Source organism: Schistocerca gregaria, chromosome 5 (assembly GCF_023897955.1).
Source record: "Schistocerca gregaria isolate iqSchGreg1 chromosome 5, iqSchGreg1.2, whole genome shotgun sequence".
NCBI lineage: Eukaryota > Metazoa > Arthropoda > Insecta > Orthoptera > Acrididae > Schistocerca > Schistocerca gregaria.
Genome location: NC_064924.1, coordinates 399,261,184 through 399,282,576, shown reverse-complemented (window position 1 = coordinate 399,282,576; position 21,393 = coordinate 399,261,184). Strand labels below are relative to the sequence as shown.

The 21,393-nt window shown below is 41.5% G+C and overlaps 1 protein-coding gene across 2 annotated transcripts in view; it reads right to left on the bottom strand.

Annotated features, from left to right (window-relative positions):
• The window catches only part of LOC126272385 (uncharacterized), a 99,119-nt gene that overhangs the window by 8,995 nt on the left and 68,731 nt on the right, over nucleotides 1–21,393 (bottom strand). For both annotated transcript variants that reach the window (XM_049975203.1, XM_049975204.1), the window contains exon 4: nucleotides 12,760–12,970. In XM_049975203.1, the coding sequence (XP_049831160.1) occupies nucleotides 12,760–12,970 (211 nt within the window). The remainder of the gene's footprint in view (nucleotides 1–12,759; nucleotides 12,971–21,393) is intronic.

Below are 21,393 nucleotides of genomic sequence, written 5' to 3'. Positions count from 1 at the left end.
AATGGTAAACGTAGGTGGATATAAGCTTTCAGCACATATAAGTAGAGACACTATGGAGAGAGGAGGAGTTGCCATATATGTTAAAATCAGTCATAGTACGAAAAATTTGGAAACTATAAAATTTTGCATAAATAGAGCAACAAATAGAAGTGTGTGCATGTGAGCTTAAACTACATAATGACACTTTTATAATTGTAGCCATGTATAGGTCCCAATTGGGAAATTTTCAACTATTTTTGAAAAACTTAGATTCTTTGTTGAGCTACCTGTCAGACAAAGAAAAGCAAATTATTGTTCGTGATGATTTCAACGTAGATTTTCTGAAAGAGCCCGACAGGAAGCTTGACCATGAAGTATTACTTGGTTCTTTCAATTTGACATCAGTTATTGTTTTTCCTACTCAGGTAGTACAGGAAAGCTTTTCCTGTTACGAATGGTCTGTCCGATGCACAGCTAGTTACAGTATATGATATAGTTCCATACAGTAATGCTAAACAGTCCTCCAAAATAGTGCATTCCATTAATGATTTAACAATTCAAAATTTTAGGGAAAGCTTGCAACAGTTAGACTGGGATGAGGTACACAGCAACATGATGCTACTTTAAAATTTAACCTATTTCATGATAGCTTTGTGAGTATATTTGAAAACAGTTTCCCTAAGTAAACAGTGAAATATAGTTATAAGAAACCATGTAAAAAGTTATGGCTTACTAAAGGGATAAAAATATCTTGTAAACAGAAAAGGGAGTAATGATCCCGAAACAGTGAAACATTATAAAAACTACTGCACTGTAATAAGAAAAGTTATTAAAAAGTCCAGAAGTATGTGCATTATCTCTGAGATTAGCACATCTCATAATAAAATTAAAACAATTTGGAACATTGTGAAAAGGGAAACAGGGCAACTGAGAGCACAGGAAGCCTGTATTGCTATCAAACACAATTGTTAACAAGAAGTCAGAAGTGAAAAACATTTTAATAATCATTTTTTAAGTGTTGTAGAGAAAATAGGATACAGCTATTCATTAGAAAATGCAAGGCAGCATATGGAAGAGGCAGTACATAGGCAATTTGATAAAACTGAAATTCACCCCACCTCTCCTACTAAAATTATGAAAATAATAAATTCACTCAAAAGAAAAAGCTCATAGGGAATTGATGGCATTTCCAACAGAGTACTAAAAGCTTGCTCACTGCAACTCTGTCACACAGCAAAGGACCTGGAAGAGCAGCTGAATGGAATGGACAGTGTCTTGAAAGGAGGATATAAGATGACCATCAACAAAAGCAAAATGAGGATAATGGAATATAGTCAAATTAAACCGGGTTATGTTGCAGTAATTAGAGTAGGAAATGAGATGCTTAAAGTAGTAAATGAGTTTTGCTATTTGGGGAGCAAAATACCTGATGATGGTTGAAGTAGAGAGGATATAAAATGTAGACTGGCAATGGCAAGGAAAGCGTTTCTGAAGAAGAGACATTTGTTAACATCGAGTATAGATTTAAGTGCCAGAAAGTCATTCTGAAAGTATTTGTATGGAGTGTAGCCATGTATGGAAGTGAAACATGGACGATAAATAGTTTGGACAAGAAGAGAATAGAAGCTTTCGAAATGTGGTGCTACAGAAGAATGCTGAAGATTAGATGGGTAGATCACATAACTAATGAGGAGGCACTGAATAGAATTGGGGAGAAGAGGAGTTTGTGACACAACTTCACTAGAAGAAGGGATCGGTTGGTAGGACAAATTCTGAGGCATCAAGGGCTCACCAATTTAGTATTTGAGGGTAGCGTGGAGGATAAAAATCATAGGGGGAGACCAAGAGATGAATACACTAAACAGTTTCAGAAGGATGTAGGTTGCAGAAAGTACTGGGAGATGAAGAAGCTTGCACATTATAGAATAGCATGGAGAGCTGTGTCAAACCAGTCTCTGGACTGAAGACCACAACAACAACAACATTCATAGTTTATTTACATTGTGATATGTCCTCTACACTATATCTGACAATATCTCACAAAATTATCTCGTCTAACTCTGGCTAACGACTACTTACTTTCAGTACCTGTAATGTCACTGTTTACAAACTTTTAAGTCACGATTCATAACTTCATCAAATCTGATATATTTGAACAGTAGTTAAATTAACTATAAGAAGATAAATCATAGACAACAGCCAACAGCCAACATTGATTCTGACCATTACCTAACATGCATCAAAGTCAAGTTCACTCCCAAGAGAATTTTCTGTAAGAAAACTCCCCTACTGAAATTTGACATAAAAAAAATAACACACAGACTCTGAAGTGAAAGATGCTTGAGAAAAACAACATACAAATGACTGGCAAAATTTCCACAAAAAAATCACAGAAAAAGCACAAGCCCTCATTCCTCTGAAGAAGAATATCAAGCACCCCTCGTGGGACACAGATTGTGAGAATGCAATTGTCACCAGGAAATTAGCATACCAGAAATACAAAAGTAACAAGTATCCAGAAAATTTACAGGTGTTCATCCAACAAAACATGGAAGACAACAGCAAAAATTATTAGACAATCCAAGAGGAAATACCTGAAAGAACAGCTAGACTCTACAGAGGACAACTTCTACAGCTAAAATGCAAGGGACTTCTACAGGACATTTGCAGGGCACATCCGAGGATACACATCACTGAACCTCAGCTTTAGAAATAGTGACAGAAAATTGGCACTGATGGATAAGGAGAACTGCAAGGTGCTGGCACAGTACTTCTCAGAACTTCTCAATTGCCCAGAACCCACAGAGAGATTCCCAGACGAAGAACCTATAGACAGACACACAATTTCATTACCCCAACACAAGAGGAAGTCCACAAGCACATCCTCAGCCTCAAAAAGAACAGGACATCTGGTGAAGATGGCATAGTGGCCAAACTATTGAAAAACCTTGGACCAAATTCATTCAGAGAACTCACACAGATCATAACAGACATATGAACATCAGAAAAGTTGCCAGATGACTGGTAATGCATATTGATCCATCCTATAACAAAAAGACTGATCCCACAGATGTGAACAATTACAGGGGCATCTCACTAATACAAGTCACATAGAAGGTTCTCTCAGCGTGCCTACTCCAAAGAACATGGAACCAACTGGAACATAAGAGTACCAGGTGGGCTTCCATCCCGGTCGCTCCTATGCAGAACAGATATTCAATCTGAAGACTACTCTGAAAATCAAAGCCTTCAGGAAGAGTCCAGTCATTTGCACCTTCATTGACTTCAAGAAGGCATATGATTCCAAAGACCACCAGTCATTGTTCAACATTCCACATGAACAAGGTTTGGATGGCAAGACATGGCGACTGATCAAACAGACTCTGACAAGCATGACATCTAAGGTGAAGTTCAAGGGGGAAATCTGTGAACCCTTTGAGATCAAGACAGGTGTTCGCCAAGGTGATGGACTCTCACCACTCCTCTTCAACCTAGTGCTGGATAAGGTTATCAAGGAATGGGAGAAAGAGTTGCAATTACAAGCCCATTGGAAGCCAGTGTAACTTGGACGACCGAAGGCTAAGCTGGAGATTGGCTGTCTAGCCTTCGCAGATGATCTGGCACTACTCACTGATAATGAAACTACAGCAACCACACATATAGAAGTACTCAAAGAGTGCGCAGAAAAAGTAGGGCTACAGATTTCCTTTCAGAAAGCTGAGTTCTTCTGCACAAAAGTAAACATTCCAAATCTGAACACAAAATATGGCAAAATCAACAGTCACACATTTTAAGTACCTAGGTGAAGTGCCCTAACTGACAGGAAATGAGAAAATTGCCCAGAACACAAGGTTATTAAAAATGAAGAGAGCCTTATACAAAACACAGGGTATTTACAACAAGAAATTTCTGTCCCATGCACCAAAATTCATCACTAGAACACTGTAATCAAACCTGAGGTGCTATATGCTAGTGAGACACTGATGTTACACAAAGCCGACTTTGAGAACATTCTTACACAGGAAAGAAAAATCATTAGGAAAATTATTGGGCCAAAACTCACGAACGATGGATATAGGCTTCCCTCCAGGGACACCACAAACTTCTCCAACATTGCAGCGGACATTCGAAAGAGGTGACTAAAATTTTATGGACACATAAAGAGATGCCCACAGACCAGATTCATCAACAGAATCCTCAGGTACATCCAGAGACTATAGACCACTATACCCTGGATGACACAAGTCAAAACTGATCTGGAAAGAGCTCAGACAGATTCTGTGGATGTCATGGACAAAGGCATCTATAGACACAAGGTGTACAAGTGGAAAGTGATGTCAGAGAAAATAGCACCTAAAACCCAAAGGCCAAAGTGGATGGAAGAAAGGAAGAGAGCCTTTAGTGAATGAATGAAGGAGTACTGGAAGAACAGGAGGAAAAAGTAGTCATGAATGTTTTGCGTGGTCTGATAAAAGGCCTGTAATGTGTGTAATAATAATGCACACCTATGATAAAAGTCAAGTTCTGAAAAATAAGACTTCTGGAAAAAAATGTATGCCTCTCCTTTAATGCGTATAAATTGATGTTGAACATAAAAGAAAAATTCTCTTTCTTTTAATCTGATTACTGAATACACATAAATTCTACACAAATATGGCACAATGGTATAAAATTCATCTCCCTTATAGAAATATTACAAGTTTTATAGTCCAAATAGCAAATAAAATCTTCATGGATGTTGAGCTTTCTTCTCCCTTCACAAAAACACAATGTTTCAATTTTATTGTTCGTATCTTCCCTGGGTGCTCTTCAGACAACAAAAAACTGTTAAAGAAAATAGTTCAATGTACATATCTTGTAAAGGTAATAGTCACATTCTTTCTACACATTGAGGTGATAGAGGTCACGGGATACCTCCTAATATCATGTGGGACCTCCCTTTGCCCAACATAGTCCAACAACTTGACAGGCATGGACTCAACAAGTTGTTTGATGCCCCTTGCAGAGATATTGAGCCAAGCTGCCTCTATAGCCATCTGTAATTCCAAAAGTGTTTCTGGTGCAGGATTTTGATCATGAACTGACATCTCAATTACATCCCATAAAAGTTTGATTTGATTCACATCAGGTGATCTGGATGGCCAAATCTTTCACTCAAATTATCCAGAATGTTCTTCAAACCAATTGCAAACAACTGTAGCCTGGCGACAGGGCACATTATGAAATGGCTGCAAATGGTCTCCAAGTAGCCAAACATAATAATTTCCACTCAATGATTGATTCATTTGGACTAGAAGAAACAGTCCAATCCACATAAATGCAGCCCACACCATTATGGAACCACCTTGTTGAAAACCTAGGTCCATGGCTTTGTGGGGTCTGTGCTACACTTGAATCATACAGTCAGCTCTTACCAACTGCAATTGGGACTCATCTCACAAGGTCACAGTTTTCCATTCATCTAAGATCCAAATGATACAGTCATGAGCCCAGGAGAGGTGCTGCAGATGATGTCATGCTGTCAGCAAAGGCACTCGCATTGGTCGTCTTTTTCCATAGCCCTTTTATGCCAAATTTAGCCACCTGTCCTGTCAGATAAGTTCATCACACATCCCACATTGATTTCTGTAGTTATTTCATGCAGTTCTGCTTGTCTGTCAGCATTGACAGCTTTTTGCAAGCATTGCTGCTCTCAGTCACTAAGTGAAGGCTGTCTGTCCTTGTGTTGTCAGTGGTGAGAGGTAATGATTAAAATCTGGTATTCTCAGCACACACTTGACATTGTGGGTCTTGGAATATTTAATTCCCTAACAATTTTTAAAATGGAATGTCCCATGTGTCTAGCTCCATCTACCTTTCCATGCTCAAAGTCAGTTAATTTCCATCACAAGGCCATAAATACGTCTGAAACATTTTCACGTGAATCACCTGAGTACAAATGACAGCTCCACCAATACATTGCCCTTTTATACCTCCTGTGTGCGATACTGCCACCATCCATATATATTCATATCACTATCCCATGACTTCTGTCATGTCAGTGTAGAAGAAAGATGATGATGGTTGCTGTTGTCAGGCTCACATTAGTTCTTGCAGCTTGTAGTTCAGGGAGGGTAGAATTTTTTCCAAGTAGCCAAAAGTAAATTATTTTTGTTAATTCGGCTAGTGAAATGACTTTACAAGTGTTACTAATGTTTCTTGCACTTTGCAACCAGCTTGCTACTTTCTTAAATTCTGGAGTCGAAGCCAGAATACTGTAAGAATAGCCTCCAGTGAAACTGAAGTTACTTTTCAGAATTTCTATGACATCCAAGAGTTTCCATGCACAAATGTTCACTTCTTCATATGAGGTTGGTTGGTTGGTTTGTGGGATTAAAGGGACCAGACTACTATGGTCATTGGTCCCTTGTTCCATAAAAACTAAAACCACCTGAAGAGAATAAAAAACGAACAACAGGAAAGACAGCAGACAAAACAGGACATGAAATACTCTGACAGAGACCAGACCAACCAAATTAAAACACACAGTGTGACGGTGGTTGGCCGACCATAGAGAAAAAGAGGAAAAGCCAACCACCAAGAACACTTTAAAAACTCAGTTTAAAATCAGAGGCTAAAAGCCAGAATCAAAACTAAAAAACTCAGATTAAAGGATAAAAAAACCCTGCCCGAATAAAACACAAAACCAAGTCCACCATGGCAGAGTCATCTGATAAAAGAGCAGAGAGCGTGTCAGGCATTACAAAAGTCTGCCTGAGCACGGTTAAAAGGGCGCACTCCGACAGAATATGGACCACAGTCAAGGACGCCCCACAATGACAAAGAGGGGGATCCTCACGACACAATAAAGAACTGTGCGTGAGTCAGGTGTGGCCAATGCGGAGCCGACAAAGAACGACTGAGTCCCTGCAGTTGGCTAACATGGATGACCGCCACACAGTCATTGTGTCCTTGACGGCACGGAGTTTGTTAGGGGTGGTCAGACCGCGCCTTTCAGCATCCCAAAACGAGAGAATTTTGCGGCGTAAGACTGCACGCAAATCAGCCGCCAGGAGGCCAATCTCCAGAGACGGCGCACTGGTGGCCTCTTTCGCCAGGTGGTCAACAGTTTCATTGCCGGGTATACCAAAATGGCCTGGGGTCCACACAAAGACCACAGACCTGCCGCTACGGGCGAGAGTATGCAGGGACTCCTGCATAGCTTTCACCAGACAAGAATGAGGGAAACACTGGTCGAGAGCTCGTAAACCGCTGCTTCGGCTGGTTCGGAAGGCACCAGTGGCAAGGCGTATCCCGCTGTGGAGGAATGGGTCCAGCACCCGCAACGCAGATGGGGATGCTGAGCCATAAGCTAGACTCCCGTAGTCCAGACGGGACTGGATTAACGCCTGGTAAAGCCGTAGGAGAGTAGATCGGTCGGTGCCCCACCTGGTGTGGCTCAGGCATCGCATAGCATTTAGATGCCGCCAACACGCCTGTTTAAGCTGCCGAATATGAGGCAGCCAAGTCAACCGGGCATCAAAAACCATCCCCAAAAACCTATGTGACTCCACCACTTTAAGTAGCTCGCCATCAAGATAAAGCCGCGACTCCGGGTGAACAGTGCGTCGCCGGCAGAAATGCATAACGCAGGTCTTGGCTGTGGAAAACTGAAAACCATGTGCTACAGCCCAAGACTGTGCCTTGCGGATTGTGCCCTGTAGCCGACGTTCAGCAGCTGCAATGCCAATAGAGCTGTAGTAAAGCTAGAAGTCGTCAGCATACAGGGAAGTGGAGACAGTATTTCCCACGGCCGCAGCGAGCCCATTAATAGCTATTAAAAACAGACACACTGAGAACAGAACCCTGTGGCATACCGTTCTCCTGGACTTGGGAGGAACTATATGAGGCCGCGACGTGCACGCGGAAGGTACGATACGACAGAAAATTGCGGATATAGATTGGCAAAGGGCCCCGAAGACCCCATCCATGAAGTGTAGAAAGGATGTGATGACGCCATGTCATATCATACGCCTTCCGCATGTCGAAAAAGACAGCAACCAGATGCTGACGGCTGGCAAAGGCAGTACAGATGGCCGACTCCAGGCTCACTAGATTGTCGGCGGCGGAGCAGCCTTTACGGAACCCACCCTGAGACGGAGCCAGAAGGCCTCGAGACTACAGTACCCAATTCAAGCACCGGCTCACCATCCATTCAAGCAACTTGCAAAGAACGTTGGTGAGGCTAATGGGACAGTAGCTGTCCACCTCCAAAGGGTTCTTCCCTGGTTTCAGAATGGGGACAACAAGACTTTCCCGCCATTGCGACGGAAACTCACCCCCGACCCAAATGCGGTTGTAAAGATTGAGGAGGCATCGCTGGCAGTTCACTGAAAGGTGTTTCAGCATCTGAGAGTGGATGCTATCTGGCCCAGGAGCGGTATCAGGACAAGCGGCGAGGGCACTTCGAAATTCCCACTCACTGAATGGAACATTGTACAATTCAGGATGGTGAGTGTGAAAAGAAAGACTCCGACGTTCTATCCGCTCCTTAATGGAGCGGAAGCCCAAGGGGTAGTTGGCAGAAGCGGAAGTCATAGCAAAGTGCTCTGCCAAGCGGTTTGCAATGACGTCGGAGTCAGTACAAACTGTTCCATTCAATGAGAGCGCAGGGACACTGACAGGGGTCCGATAGCCATAGAGGCGGCGAATCTTGGCCCAGACCTGCGATGGAGTGACATGGAGGCCAATGGTGGAGACATACGGCTCCCAGCACCCCTGCTTGCATTGGGGGATAATGCAGTGGGCTCGCGCACGCAGCCGTTTGAAAGCGATAAGGTGGTCGATTGAGGGATGTCGCTTGTGACACTGGAGCACCCGCCGGCGAGCTTTAATCGCTTCAGCGATCTCAGGCGACCACCAAGGCACAGTCCGCCGCCGAAGGGACCCAGAAGAACGGGGAATGGCAGATACGACGGCAGTAACGATGCCGGTGGTGACCGATTGAAGCACTGCATCAATGGCATCGTTAGAGAGAGGCTCAATAGCGGCAGTGGAGGAGAACAAGTCCCAGTCAGCCTTATTCAGAGCCTATCTGCTAGGGTGCCCAGAAGACTGACACTGTGGCAGTGACAGAAAGATCAGAAAGTGGTCACTACCACACAGGTCGTCATGCACTCTCCATTGGACAGACGGTAAGAGGCTAGGGCTACAGATGGAAAGGTCAATGGCGGAGTATGTGCCATGCGCCACACTGAAGTGTGTGAAGGCACCATCATTTAAGATCGAGAGATTGAGCTGCACCAATAAATGCTCAACGATGGCGCCTCGACCTGTTGCCACTGACCCACCCCACAGATGGTTATGGGCGTTAAAGTTGCCCAGTAACAGGAAAGGTGGAGGCAATTGAGCTATCAGAGCAGCCAGGACATGCTGCGCGACATCACCATCCAGTGGAAGGTAAAGACTGCATACGGTAACAGCCTATGGTGTCCACACCCAAACAGCGACAGCCTCTAAAGGTGTGTGGAGAGGTACACTTGCTGTGAAGAGAATTCAGGACATAGATGCAGACGCCACCAGACACCCTTTCATAAGCTGCCCGGTTCTTATAATAACCCCGATAGCCACGGAGGGCGGGGGTTCGCATTGCCGGAAACCAAGTTTCCTGCAGAGCAATGCAGAGGAAAGGGTGAAGGCTAATAAGTTGGCGGAGCTCAGCTAGATGGTGGAAGAAACCGCTGCAGTTCCACTGGAGGATGGTGTTGTCCATGGCTGAGAAAGGCTTGACGGGACTGGGAAGGGAGATTAAGCCGCTGGGTCACCTGCTGCCTCTGATTTAGCACCTGTGATAGTGCTTTCCATGGCGTCTGATGGACCGGCAAGATCGAGGTCCTCAGCGGACGCCAGAATCTCCACCGCATCCTCAGACACAGAGCTGGAAGGTTGCGGTGGGATGGCTGCCACCGCGAGTTCCTTGGGCTGAGAGCTCTTCTTGGGTTTCTCACACCGTTCCTTGGGTCGCACCAGCTGGGAGGGCTTCACCGATTCAGTCTCCAGGACGGAGGAGGATCGTGAAGCCCTACGACCAGCTGATTGCGGGCACTTACGCCATTGTTGGTCGTCAGGCTTCTCGCTGGCGGAAACCTGGGAAGGGAGGGACCCAAGGGACTCCTTGCGAGCGTGAGAAGCCGAAGAAGTTGGACACTTCTCCGGCTTAGAAGTGGGGACGGACATCCCCGATGGGTGGGATGGTGTTGCTCCTGAGGTAGGTGGCGCAGGAGCAACCCGGAGGGTAGAGCCCCCCACTGGCGAGGGGGCAGGAGGAGTTTTACTACTTGTTGATCCGGCCACAATTGGAGAAACAGACGGGGCTAGCACAGGTGTTGTAGCAGCAGCGTAGGAAGATGTCATTCTCACAGGATGGAATCGGTCGTATTTCCTCTTGGCCTCAGTATAGGTTAGTCGGTCCAGGGTCTTGTATTTCATGATTTTACGCTCTTTCTGGAAAATTTGGCAGTCTGGCGAGCAAGGTGAATGGTGCTCCCCGCAGTTGACACAGATGGGAGGCAGGGCACATGGAGTATTGGGATGTGATGGGCATCCGCAATCTCGACATGTGAGGCTGGAAGTGCAGCGAGAAGACATATGGACGAACTTCCAGCACTTAAAGCACCGCATGGGGGGAGGGATATAGGGCTTAACGTCACATCGGTAGACCATCACCTTGACTTTTTCCGGTAATGTATCCCCTTCGAAGGCCAAGATGAAGGCACCGGTAGCAACCTGATTTTCCTTCGGACCCCGATGAACGCGCCGGACAAAATGTACACCTCGGTGCTCTAAATTGGCGTGCAGCTCTTCATCAGACTGCAAAAGAAGATCCCTGTGGTAAATAACTCCCTGGACCATATTTAAACTCTTATGGGGTGTGATCGTAATGGCAACATCCCCCAACTTGTCACAAGCGAGTAACCATCGTGACTAGGCAGAGGATGCCTTTTGTATCAGGACTGACCCAGAGCACATTTTTGACAAGCCCTCCACCTCCCCAAACTTGTCCTCTAAATGCTCGACGAAGAACTGAGGCTTTGTGGAGAGAAAAGACTCCCCATCAACCCTCGTACAAACTAAGAAGTGGGGCGAATAAGTGCTACTGCCATCCAGAGACTTACGTTCCTCCCACGGTGTGGCCAGGGAGGGGAACGTTTTTGGATCGTATTTCTGAGCGTTAAACTGAGCCCGAGGACGCTTAGAGACTGCTGGCGACTGGCCACCAGCGAGAGACGATGTACCACGCTTCATTGCGGGTCATCCGCCCTGATGCCACCTACTCCGACCAAGGGCCCTCCCCACGGGCGCCACCCAGCCACGGCAAGAGCCACCTGGCAGGATGGCCGTTGCCGGGGTCCCGATACCCCAGGAGGATAGGCATCTACTCCTTGGCATACGTGGGGAGTTAACGGTGCAGGCATCAGTAGAGTGATCCCTGTGTTGTCAGGGGGCTACAACCAACAGGGTACATGGCGGCCCCACCACAACGGACTGGCTACCGTGCTGGATGTTAGGTAACATGTGGTCCATGGTCGCCGTCGGTGCAGAAAGAGGCACTGCACAGTGCAAGGTGTTATCTGCACGCAGAAAAAGAGTCATGCCCAGAGGTGGAGAGCGGACAGGACTGCAGTTCAACGGTGTATAAGCTGGCGAAAGGTCTGATCACAATATGGACACAATGCACCAAGTAAGGCGCCCTTCCTCAATCGGCTCGCTCTTCGGAAAATTTTGAGAGATGGAGGTCAAACCCAACAGGGGACCATCATATAAGGCCGAAAAGTTTGAGACTCCTTTTAGTCGCCTCTTACGACAGACAGGAATACTGCGGGCCTATTCTAACCCCCGAACCCGCAGGGGGCCACTTCTTCATATAAAACGTAAGTACTGTTTAAATATATACTTTGAAAGAATTCTCTCATTGCTTCACTTCAACCAACTCCACACTTTGGTTTAAGGATGCCTGTCATTTATCTTTATGTATATAGTCCTCTGTACACCTTGCCGTTTCACACACGTATACTTAAACACAGTCACGCATCATCTCATTAAATCCCACACTGCGTAAATATTGCTCAAAATTTTGTTTGTGTGGCTGTCTAAAAACTAAAACTAAACTCTGTCCAAACAGGCCTCGAAAGGCTCAATGGTACTGATTGACTGCTGAGTCATCCTCAGCCGGCAGGCATCACTTCAGGCAGGTGTGGAGGGGCATTTGGTCAGCACACCAATCATCCAGCCATAGTCAGTTTTAGTGAAGAGAGCCACTACTTCTCAGTCAAGTAACTCCTCAATTGTCCTCACAAGGGCTGAGTGCATCTTATTGCCAACTGCACTCGATAGACCTAGGTGACCACCCACCCAAGTGCTATCCAAGCCTAACAGTGCTTAACTTCAGTGATCTGAGGGGGACTTATGTGAGAATTGTGGCAAGGCTATTGACTATGTGGCTATCTACCTCTAACATTTTTTTAAAAATTTCACTCAATATTTTTAAGTACCATGTCATTAATACAAATAATTATTCATTTGTTCACAGAATTCATCATGAAGGAGAACCTTTGGGGAAGTAGAATAAGTCAAAAAACACATTTTCACAGAGAAGTAGTTGTTAGAAATCACTTCGGTGCACTGTGTTAACAGTCAACAATTATGAAACTCATATTTACAATTTTTACCCACAAGTGCAAAAATGGACAAAGTAAGATTGGCAGGATTGACTGATTCACAAGCTCCATATTATCTACAAACCTTTAAACAACTGGCAGCTTTTTTAAATTCTTCTGGCTCCTGATCTTTCATTGCCAATGACAGGCCATGAAATCTTCCCAAACATCTCAAAACACTGGCACAATGTTCAAAATCAAGACTTTCTGTTCGAGAAGCTGATTTGAACCCAGTTGGGCTTACATCCTCCATCACAATGAAATCATTTTCACCATCTGCAACAGCCTTGAAACACCTAAAACACAAAAATAATGTAAAAAATATAATAAAAGCTTGTGTATCCTTACTTTTATTCTATGATTTTTTCCACACAATTAAGTTCCTAAAGGCACTGTACTGATCAAGTGAATTAATGTGAAAGAAGAGAGGAGAGATTTCTTCTCTGCAAGCCCAGCTCTGTAGCTTTACTGTTGGTGATAACTCCATATAATAACTCAAGAACATATTTCTGCATTACTTGTTTGGCTACATCATTAACAAAGTAATGCATGTGAAATGAATATCTACCGTGATTCTGGCATCAAACAAACACAAATTATTATTTTGAATTTGATCACATACAACAAGTGTGACTATACAGAAAAGAATATAAATGTGTTATTGGTATTCATTACAATATCTGGCATCAATAGCTGTATGCTCTGTTCGTCAGTTTTGTAGGGACAACTACAGGACTTTTATGCAACATCTGTACATCACCCCCAAAGAAATAAGTATGAATGTTACTGGAAATTATGTTTTGTGGCAATGTATCTGAAGTATCACCTTAAGTTATTCACAATCTTACAGAATAACAAACCTTCCTTCTTAGAGACGATGCTGTGGATGACAATCAGCACTCATCTATTCTCTGACTTGCACATACAAAAGGAGATGCTCCAGAGAAATGGGATGAGTAAGGAAAAAAAAAGCATTTACAAAATATTTCTGACTATTATAGTGACACTAACATCTACCAGAAATTACAGCACCATCAAATATCAATAACTACTTGCTCATAGTGGCATACACAATTAACAATTAACAACAAACATGTATGATATCTGCTCAAAATGCCATTAGGCTCAAAAACCTATAGCCTACAGAAATTATTGTTTCTTTGATTTTCATCCTGAAGACTAATTTGATGCAGCATATAATGAAACTGGACAATGCTACACTCTCATTCTCTACTGAAGAACACAATACAACACAGTCCAATAAAACTTCACATACAATTGTTTTTTTATATTTTTATTTATAACTTATATTTTTAAATCAAGTGCACACTTGTATCAGTATGAGATACACATGGAAATTCCATCTGCACCTGAATTTGGTTAGAGAATATTGTACAGATTTTGTATTTTTTTTAATTATATATTTTTTAATTTTCATTTTTTACATTTCCAATTATTATTATTATCTTATTATTATTATCCGTAGTATTGTTGTTGTTGTTGACTACTGAAATATTTACAAAATATCAAAAAGATTGTACAGTGTGAATGAACAATTTTTGTTAGTCAATGTTATGGTTACTATTTTCGGTGTAACATCTTTAAGGCAGGAGTTGTATTACGTCAAGCGTGTTTGTGTAGTGAGTTGTATTATGAATCTAGTGTCATTTGGATGCAACAGAGACAAATAGTAACAAAATATGGAACATCATACAAGTAACCTGTGACATTTCATTTAATACTATACATAAAATTATACTTATAATAGAGGGAAACATTCCACAGGGGAAAAATATATCTAAAAACAAAGTTGATGTAACTTACCAAACAAAAGCGCTGGCAGGTCGATAGATACACAAACAAACACAAACATACATACAAAATTCAAGCTTTCGCAACCAACGGTTGCTTCTTCAGGAAAGAGGAAAGGATAGGGAAAGACGAAAGGATGTGGGTTTTAAGGGAGAGGGTAAGGAGTCATTCTAATCCCGGGAGCGGAAAGACTTATCTTAAGGGGAAAAAAGGACAGGTATACACTCGCACACGCACACGCACACACACACACACACACACACACACACACACACACACACACACACACACACACACATCCATCCGCACATACACAGACCCCCCTTAAAACCCACATCCTTTCGTCTTTCCCTCTCCTTCCCTCTTTCCTGAAGATGCAACCATTGGTTGCGAAAGCTTGAATTTTGTGTGTATGTTTGTGTTCGTTTGTGTATCTATCGACCTGCCAGCACTTTTGTTTGGTTAGTCACGTCAACTTTGTTTTTAGATATAAAATGATACTTATTTATCCATGTATGTTATGAGACAACAAAATTTCTGATTCTGATTGAACCCAGTAATCAATTTTGCAAATCTGTGCCCAGAACAAGAATGAGTACTAAAGGACAACCAACAGAAGATAACAAAAATGACGTTTTTATGAAGTTCCACTTAAATTAATGATCAATCTAATATTTTTCTCTTATTTTTTCCCAGCATACTGAGGAAAGATGTCAGCAACAAAAATAACTTTTGTAAATTTTAATTTTTTTGTCAAAGTGAATTATGACATAAATTAGAAATTTTCCATGCTAGTCTATCCTGTGCAAACCTTTTTATTTCTGCATAATTACTGCAATCTAAATACATTTCAACCTATGATACTTCCATCCATTATCAAACACGCTATTCCTTGATGTCTTGACAGTGTATCCTATTAACCAATCCCTTCCTTTAGTAAGTTGTGCCACAAATTTCACTTCTCCCCAATTTCATTCATTAATTATCTGATCTATTCAGCTAACCTTCAACATTCCTCTGTAGTCAAACATTTTAAAAGCTTCAGTTCTCTTCATGTCTGTACTGTATATCATCTATGTTTCATTTCCATACAGAGCTGTATGCCACACACATTACCAGCAGAGAACTCTCTGTAACACTTAAATTTATATTCAACATTAACAAATTTCTGTTTTCAGATAGCCACTGACAGTTATTTTTCTACCAGAAGAGCAAAACGTATCTACTACTGTTAGTGCCTCATTTACTAATATAATTCCAGCAACATCATCTGATTTATTAACTACATACCATTACCCTTATTTCATTTTTATTAATTTTTATTTCATAACCTCTTTTCAATACACTATCCGTTCTTTTAAACTGTTCTTCAAGCCCTTTGCATAGCTGACAGAATTCCAATGTCATTAGCAAACCACATACTATTAATTTCTTCTCCCTGAACTTTAATTTCCCTTCCATATCTCCTTTAGGCTGGTTAACAATAGGCCAGTAATCTAGTCAAGTTGTAAGTTAGTAACTAAAAGTGTTTGAAGTGTTGTTTAGTAAAGTTAGTAAGTAAAACAGTTTAATCAGTCCAATGTATTATGTCGAATAATGGCCCATTAAGTAGCCCCTCCCCGTCCCCCAGCTCAGTTACAATTGGCACACCACTGGACATGTGTGAACACCATTTGTTTAGTAGTATGCATTATTGTCCATCATCATTCTCCTCTATGTTTTCTGTCATCTGTTTCTTGGAAGTCAGCAAAATGGGTTGCTGTTGTGATGATACAACAGTTAAGCTTGTTTCTCTTTATGTAGAACAGGAGTGCTTGTGGGATGCACACTATACAAAAATAAAGCAGCCAAAGTAACCAGAATCAAAGAGTGGGAAAAGATGATGAAAACCCACAGCTTTCAGGAAAAGCAGATTAAAAAGAAAATAAAAAGCACCTAGTCAGTATTTATTCTTTATTTTTAGATTCTGAACATTGTACTACAATAAGCATTTGATCTACACTGTACCATTAACTGTGCAGTACTAAAATTATCACATTGCATATTCCTAACAGATTCACCTACTTCCAAGAATTGAAGAAAATTAAGGATCAAATTTATCAGGGAGAGGTGTGGACACAGTGTATGTACCAAAGATTAAATGGTTTAAGATACCAGATGAATGTCCCAGGAACTTGAACATGGAAATTATACAAAGTGAAAGCAATTTGGTAAGTCAGTATTTAAGACACATGTTCATCATTTATGCTTCAAAAGAAGTATATAAGAAGTTTGAAACCCACTTCAGTAGCCACTGAAATTGTCCAAAAGCTGTCTTCTAGAAAATCACACGTCTGCCAATAAATCGATCCTCCCCCTACTATTTAGGCAACATACTGTTCCCAAATAGCATGGGAGTTGTGTGATCCACAATGGGCTGAAGTTCTTGGTAGCTTTTTCAGAAGTACATTGGATACTCCTTGCAAATCTCTTTGGGAGATCCATTTTTGTACCCAATTTTTCTTTTTATTCCTCACAGTTTCAATCTCTTCTTCCACCTCTTCCAGTATAACCATTGCTGCAAGATGTACAACTTTGTTAGCTATCGCTAAGAAAATCATGTTGCAGTGCATGCCTCAATAATAGCCAACAACTGACTGCCAGTTAAATCAAGTGTGAATGCAGACTTGCTTATTTGCTGTTAGCTCACAAGTAGAGCTACTAAATCACTTGCTGCTTGACTACATTACTACCCTTGTGTGAAGCAGCCTCAGGTGCTCAGCTGTTTCATCATTGTACAGATAGAGCTCCACCAGGGATAGGCTACAATGCTGTCTCACTCATTTCTCAACTACTGCATGCATTTCATGTCCTTTGACTCTTACATTTCCGGTGTGACTTGTGTAAAAATCATAAATAACCTTCTGCATCCTGTATTTTATCCCAGCTACTATCAGAATTGCAAATTATATTTTATGGCCAACAGTTACAAAAGCTTTCTATAAATCTACTACAAATTTTATAAATGTAAGCTTGCCTTTCTTCAATCTATCTTCTACGATAAGTCATAGGGTCAGTACTGCTCACATTTCTTAAATTACTCCAAGACCCAAACTGAACTTCCATGTGGTTGGGTACTACCAGTATTCCCATTCTTCTATAAATAATGTGTGTCAGTATTTTGCAACCATGACTTGTCAAACTGATAGTTTGGTAATATTCACACCTGCCTTTTTTTGAATTGGTACTTTACCTGCCTCATACATCTTCTGTGCCAGGTGGAATATTATTGTCATGGTATGTTCTCCTAAGGAACTCAATAACTCCCGACAGATTGTCTGGCATCCAGCTCAGTGGAAGTTGAATGCTCACAGGAGGTACTGGACCTAAATGGTTGTTACAGGGCACAGTCCTGCTGTAGCACTGCACTCACATAGTGAATGTGCCACTCGTCTCACCATATGAATATGCCAGTCAACAGTGTTCCTTGTGATTGACATAAATACGGCTGCCCATTGAACCATCAGTCAGCTCTGTACTCATGTGTGATATTGTCAGTTGCTGTCATCACTGTATTACACACTATTGGATAACAACCCCATTTGGCACTTCGCCTTTCTCTCTGGTCACAATTCAGATTGTATCGTTCTTTGGTCTTGGCCTGTTCACATCATTGTGGCAAAAGTTTCTGCTTGGCACTTCATTGGTTACATAGGTTGCTTTGCTTTTGTCCTTGTCTGTGTCCTGTCCACCATCAGACAGCCATGTTTAGCTTGGTTATCTCTTGGTGTTGTATTTCTCTTCCACTTGTGGGCTTTTCACCTTGTGGCTTTAGCTGTTTCTCTCCTGAGTTCTGATGCATGCACTGATATCAAGTTACTCATGAATATAGCAGAGTGTTGTCTACTCTAAGTGTGTTGTTTCAACTTAGGTCTTTAGTGTACTCTCAAATTCTTTTTGCGGTATCATATGTCCCATCTCATTGTGATTAACTTCCGCTTCCCTTTCTATAATGTTGTCTTTATATTCCATCTTTTAGCTTTCTCTTATATTTTCTTGACAGATTTATAGACATGTATGCTTCTACAGCATTGCATTCCTTTTCTACCCATTACTACTTTGCCTTCTTGGACTTCCTATCAATCTCATTTTTTTATGTCTGCATTCCCCTTTGACTGCTGCATTTTTGTATTTTCTCCTCTTGTCAACTAAATTCATTGTCTCATATGTTATATAAAGATTTCTACTGGGCATTGTCTGTTTGCCTATTTGGTACTCAATGCCCAGTCAAAATCTTCAGACAGTTTCACATCTGCCATCTCATATTCATCTACTTCCTCTTCTCTTGCCATAATACTGTCTTGATGTTCATTGCCTGTATATTCCTTTCTTTGTTCAGTGCTAGCTTTCCATCTCAGTTTTAATGGCAGAAGATTAGGGTGGCAATCATTAAAACAAATAATTCTTCATTGGGCGAGATCTTTTCATGACATTTCAATTGCCAGCTTTCTCCTCTGAATAAGAAAATTTTATTTTGATTGGCACCTACATAGGGAGAAATTGACATCACAATAAATAAGAGAAATCAGAGCTTGCATGGAAAGATTTAGCTCTTAATTTTTACAACGTGTTATTCGAGAGTGTAACAAATGCGAAAGAGTCTGAAAGTTGTCCTATGAACGCTCTGCCAACCACTTCAATGTTAATTTCAGAGTAGTCATGTAGATGAAGAGTTCTTAATATTCATAAGGCTCTTTCTCTTTCCCCAAAAGTTTCTACAGATAGCTCTGGATCTCTCCTTGAGCCATATCCACTTTCCCATTTTGCACTTCCTGTCGATCTAGTTTTTTAGGAGTATATTTTCTCTTTTGTCTGCTCCACTTCCTGAATTTTTATATTTTCCTCTTTTCTTCAGTTCAATTGAATTCTACATCTACATTTATACTCTGCAAACCACAGCAAAGTGCACAGCAAACTGTACTTCCCACTGTACCACATATGATCACTTCTTTCCATTCCATTTATGTATGGAGCATGGGAAAAATTATTGTTAAAATGAAGTGTGTGTTGTAATTAATCTAATTTTGTTTTCATGATCCCTCCTGGAGCAATATGTTGGGGGTTGTAGCATATTCCTACAGCCATCATTTACAGCTGGGTCTTGAAGCTTTGTATGTAGGCTTTTTCGGGATAGTTTGTGACTAGTTTCAAGTGTCTGCTAATTCAATTCTTTCAGCATCTCTATGACACTCTGCCACTTTGTAACACTTTCAACAATTTGTGCCATTGTTCCTTATATACATTCAATATCCCCTGCTAGTCCTATTTGGAATGGGTCCCACACACTTGAGCACTATTCTAGGGTGGACCATACAAGTGATTTGTAAGCACTCTCCTTTAGAGACTGATTGAATTTCCATAGAATTCTACCAATAAATCAAAGTCTGCCACCTGCTTTACCTAGGGCCGAGTCTATGTGACCGTTCAATTTCAAAGCTCTACGATGTCTTATATCTAGTTATTTGCAGGAGATGGCCGATTTCAGGTGTGAGTCATTGATACTGTAGTCATAGGATACTATTTTTGTTGTCGTCTTCAGTCTGAAGACTGGCTTGACCCAACTCTTCATGGTACTCTATTTTGTGTATGTCTCTTCATCTCTGAATAACTACTACAACCTATATCCTTCTGAATCTGATTACTGTATTTATCTCCTGGTCTCCCTTTATGATTTTTACTTTCCAACATTTCCCCCCAAATACTAAATTGGAGATCCTTCTCAGAATGTGCCCTATCAACCGATCCCTTCTTTTAGTCAAGTTGTGCCACAGATTTCATGTCTCCCGAGTTCCATTCATTACCTCCTCATTATGCAATCTACCCATCTGTCTTAGACATTATATTGTAGCACCAAATTTCAAAATCCTCTGTTCTCTTCTTGTGTGGACTGTTTATCATCCATGTTACATTTTCACTCCTGTCTACACTCAATATAAATACCTTCAGAAAAGACTTCCTAACACTTGGCTCCATAATCAATGTAAACAAATTTTTGTTCTTCAGAAATGCTTTCCTTGCCGCTGCCAGTCTATATTTTATATCCTCTCTACTTTGACCATCATCAGTTATTTTGCTGTCTAAATAACAAAACTCATCTACTACTTTTAAGAGTCTCATTTCATAATCTAATTCACTCATCATCACCTGATTTAATTTGATTACATTCCATTATCCATGTTTTGCTTTAGTGTACGTTCATATTATACCCTCCTTTCAAGACGCTGCCCATCCTTTGTGCTGTTGTTCCAACTCCTTTGTTGTCTCTGGCAGAATTTCAAAGTCATTGACAAACCTCAAAGTTTTTATTTCTTCTCCCTCAACTTTAATTCCTACTCCAAATTTTTCTCTGGTTTCTTAACTGCTTGCTCAATGTATCATTGAAAAACAACGGGGATAGGCTACAACCCTGTCTCACTCCCTTATCAATCACTGCTTCCGTTTTGTGCCCCTCAACTCCGACTCAAATAGTTGAATGTACTACAGTGGTGAGTGTGGGTGCAGTGTCTATCTTTCTTATGATGATGTGTAACTGTGCTGTTCATATTGACACCCACATTCCTGTTTTCTTATACATTATCTAACTTACTTCTGCATTGCCCCTACTTTATTTCTTATTTATCATCCTGTATTTACCTCACCAAAATTCTTGTTCCTCCTGCCACAGAACTTCACTAATGCTCATTATATCTAAATTCAACCTATCCATTTCCCTTCTAAAATTTTCTAACCTACCTAACCAATTATGTTATCTAACATTCCATACTCTCACCTGTAGAGTGCCAATTTTGTTTTTCCTGGTGACAACATCCGCCTGAGTAGTCCCTGCCTGCAGATCTGAATGCAGGACTATTTTCCCTCCAAAATGTTT